This window comes from Austrofundulus limnaeus, unplaced genomic scaffold (assembly GCF_001266775.1).
Source record: "Austrofundulus limnaeus strain Quisiro unplaced genomic scaffold, Austrofundulus_limnaeus-1.0 Scaffold1125, whole genome shotgun sequence".
Lineage (NCBI taxonomy): Eukaryota > Metazoa > Chordata > Actinopteri > Cyprinodontiformes > Rivulidae > Austrofundulus > Austrofundulus limnaeus.
The window spans coordinates 81742-83381 of record NW_013953527.1 but is presented as its reverse complement, the minus strand read 5'-3'; the positions used below and the strand labels follow the sequence as shown (position 1 = coordinate 83381).

General features: G+C 38.5%; 1 protein-coding gene across 1 annotated transcript in view; it reads left to right on the top strand.

The window, feature by feature from the left end:
- Nucleotides 1-1640, top strand: part of LOC106534256 (tetraspanin-3) — a 9500-nt gene that overhangs the window by 2358 nt on the left and 5502 nt on the right. Inside the window, exon 2 of the mRNA XM_014030833.1 lies at nt 262-453. Coding sequence (XP_013886287.1) covers nt 262-453 — 192 coding nt within the window. The remainder of the gene's footprint in view (nt 1-261; nt 454-1640) is intronic.

Sequence of the window (1640 nt, the reverse complement as noted above, 5' to 3'; positions counted from 1 at the left end):
TGTCTGTCTGTCTGTCTGTCTGTCTGTCTGTCTGTCTGTCTGTCTGTCTGTCTGTCTGTCTGTCTGTCTGTCTGTCTGTCTGTCTGTCAGATGTTTGCTTCTTTGTATGTCAGATGTTTGCGTCTTTGTATGTCAGATGTTTGCGTCTTTGTATGTCAGATGTTTCCGTCTTTGTATGTCAGATGTTTCCGTCTTTGCCGGACTCTTGTGTCTCTCAGTTTGTCTGCGTTTGACCTTTATCTTTTTGTCTCTGTTTTTCAGGCTGCAGCTGGAATTTTGTGCTACATTGGAGCCTACGTGTTCATCACATATGATGACTATGACCACTTCTTTGAAGACGTGTACACTTTGATTCCTGCAGTTGTGATCATAGCTGTGGGGACGCTTCTGTTCATCATCGGCTTGATTGGCTGCTGTGCAACAATACGTGAAAGTTCCTGCGGCTTGGCAACGGTGAGTGTTCACTACTTCGATATAAAATGAGGGGGGTGCTGTGGATGTGAACTTATAGCTTATTACTTTGTGATGCACACGAATAATGGGAACTGGAGAAACTTGGTGCAGGATTATTTTCAACACAGTTTTGGGGATTTCTCTTGGCTAACACCATACCAAATTTCAACTCAATATAGCTAAAGCTAGCCTAGCTGTGGTCAGTTTTACATTGTAGCTATGGTGGCCATCTTGGATTTTTGATTGGGATTCTGAATATGATGCAGATTCCTCTCAGCTATCACCACACCAAGTTTCTGCCCAAAATGTCCTAAAAAGCAGCAGATGATGGGAGGATGGTTCTTTACTCTTCCTAGCATCTGTAAATATGCTAATCAGGCTCTGCCAATATCTCACCTGTCATCATCCTCAGACATGAAGGTTGTTTTATTTTGTTAAATTGAAATGACAGACAATTAAGCTTGTTGCAAAGTGCAGCTAAATGTGTTGGCAGATTAATTGTGCTATTTGTGGTGGTAACAAGGTGCAAATGTGTTTGACGTCTGTAATGAATGCATCAATTCTCATATGACTAAAAATAACTTGAAATGTGACTTTGCATGCAAATTTACAACATAATGCAAAGATTTAGTGCAAAAAAATTTGATTGCAATTTGTCATTTGCAAAATGCAAAGTGAGCTAACAGAAGAAAAATCTAAATTAATGACTTACTATTTTTGTTTTGAAGACAAAATGCATTTGCCTTCAAAACTGCATCAGTTTGAGGATGTTGTTGGTTTCAAGATTTCTAGTTCTGAGAGTTACAGATAATATAATACCATCAGTGAAGCAACTGACTGATGACAGTGAACCTACTTCCTGTCGAAATCCGAGGATGCATCCATGTATCCTTACCAGCCGAGGATATCCCAGGATTCAATGCGCGGGCAGCAGAATAAACTGAGAAATGAAGACGGTGGTGTTTTTATTTTTTTAACGTGTCGGCGCAGTTTGGAAATTCACCACGGACCGAAGGATACGTTTTTTAAAAGTAAGTTTAGCAGCTTAGCTGATGAAATTTATGCTGCAATAAGATGTAATATAAAAGAAAATGCAACTACAAGTTACGAGAATAAAGTATTATAAGAATAAAATCATAACATTACGAGAATAAAGTCATAATATTATGAGAATAAAATCGTAATAT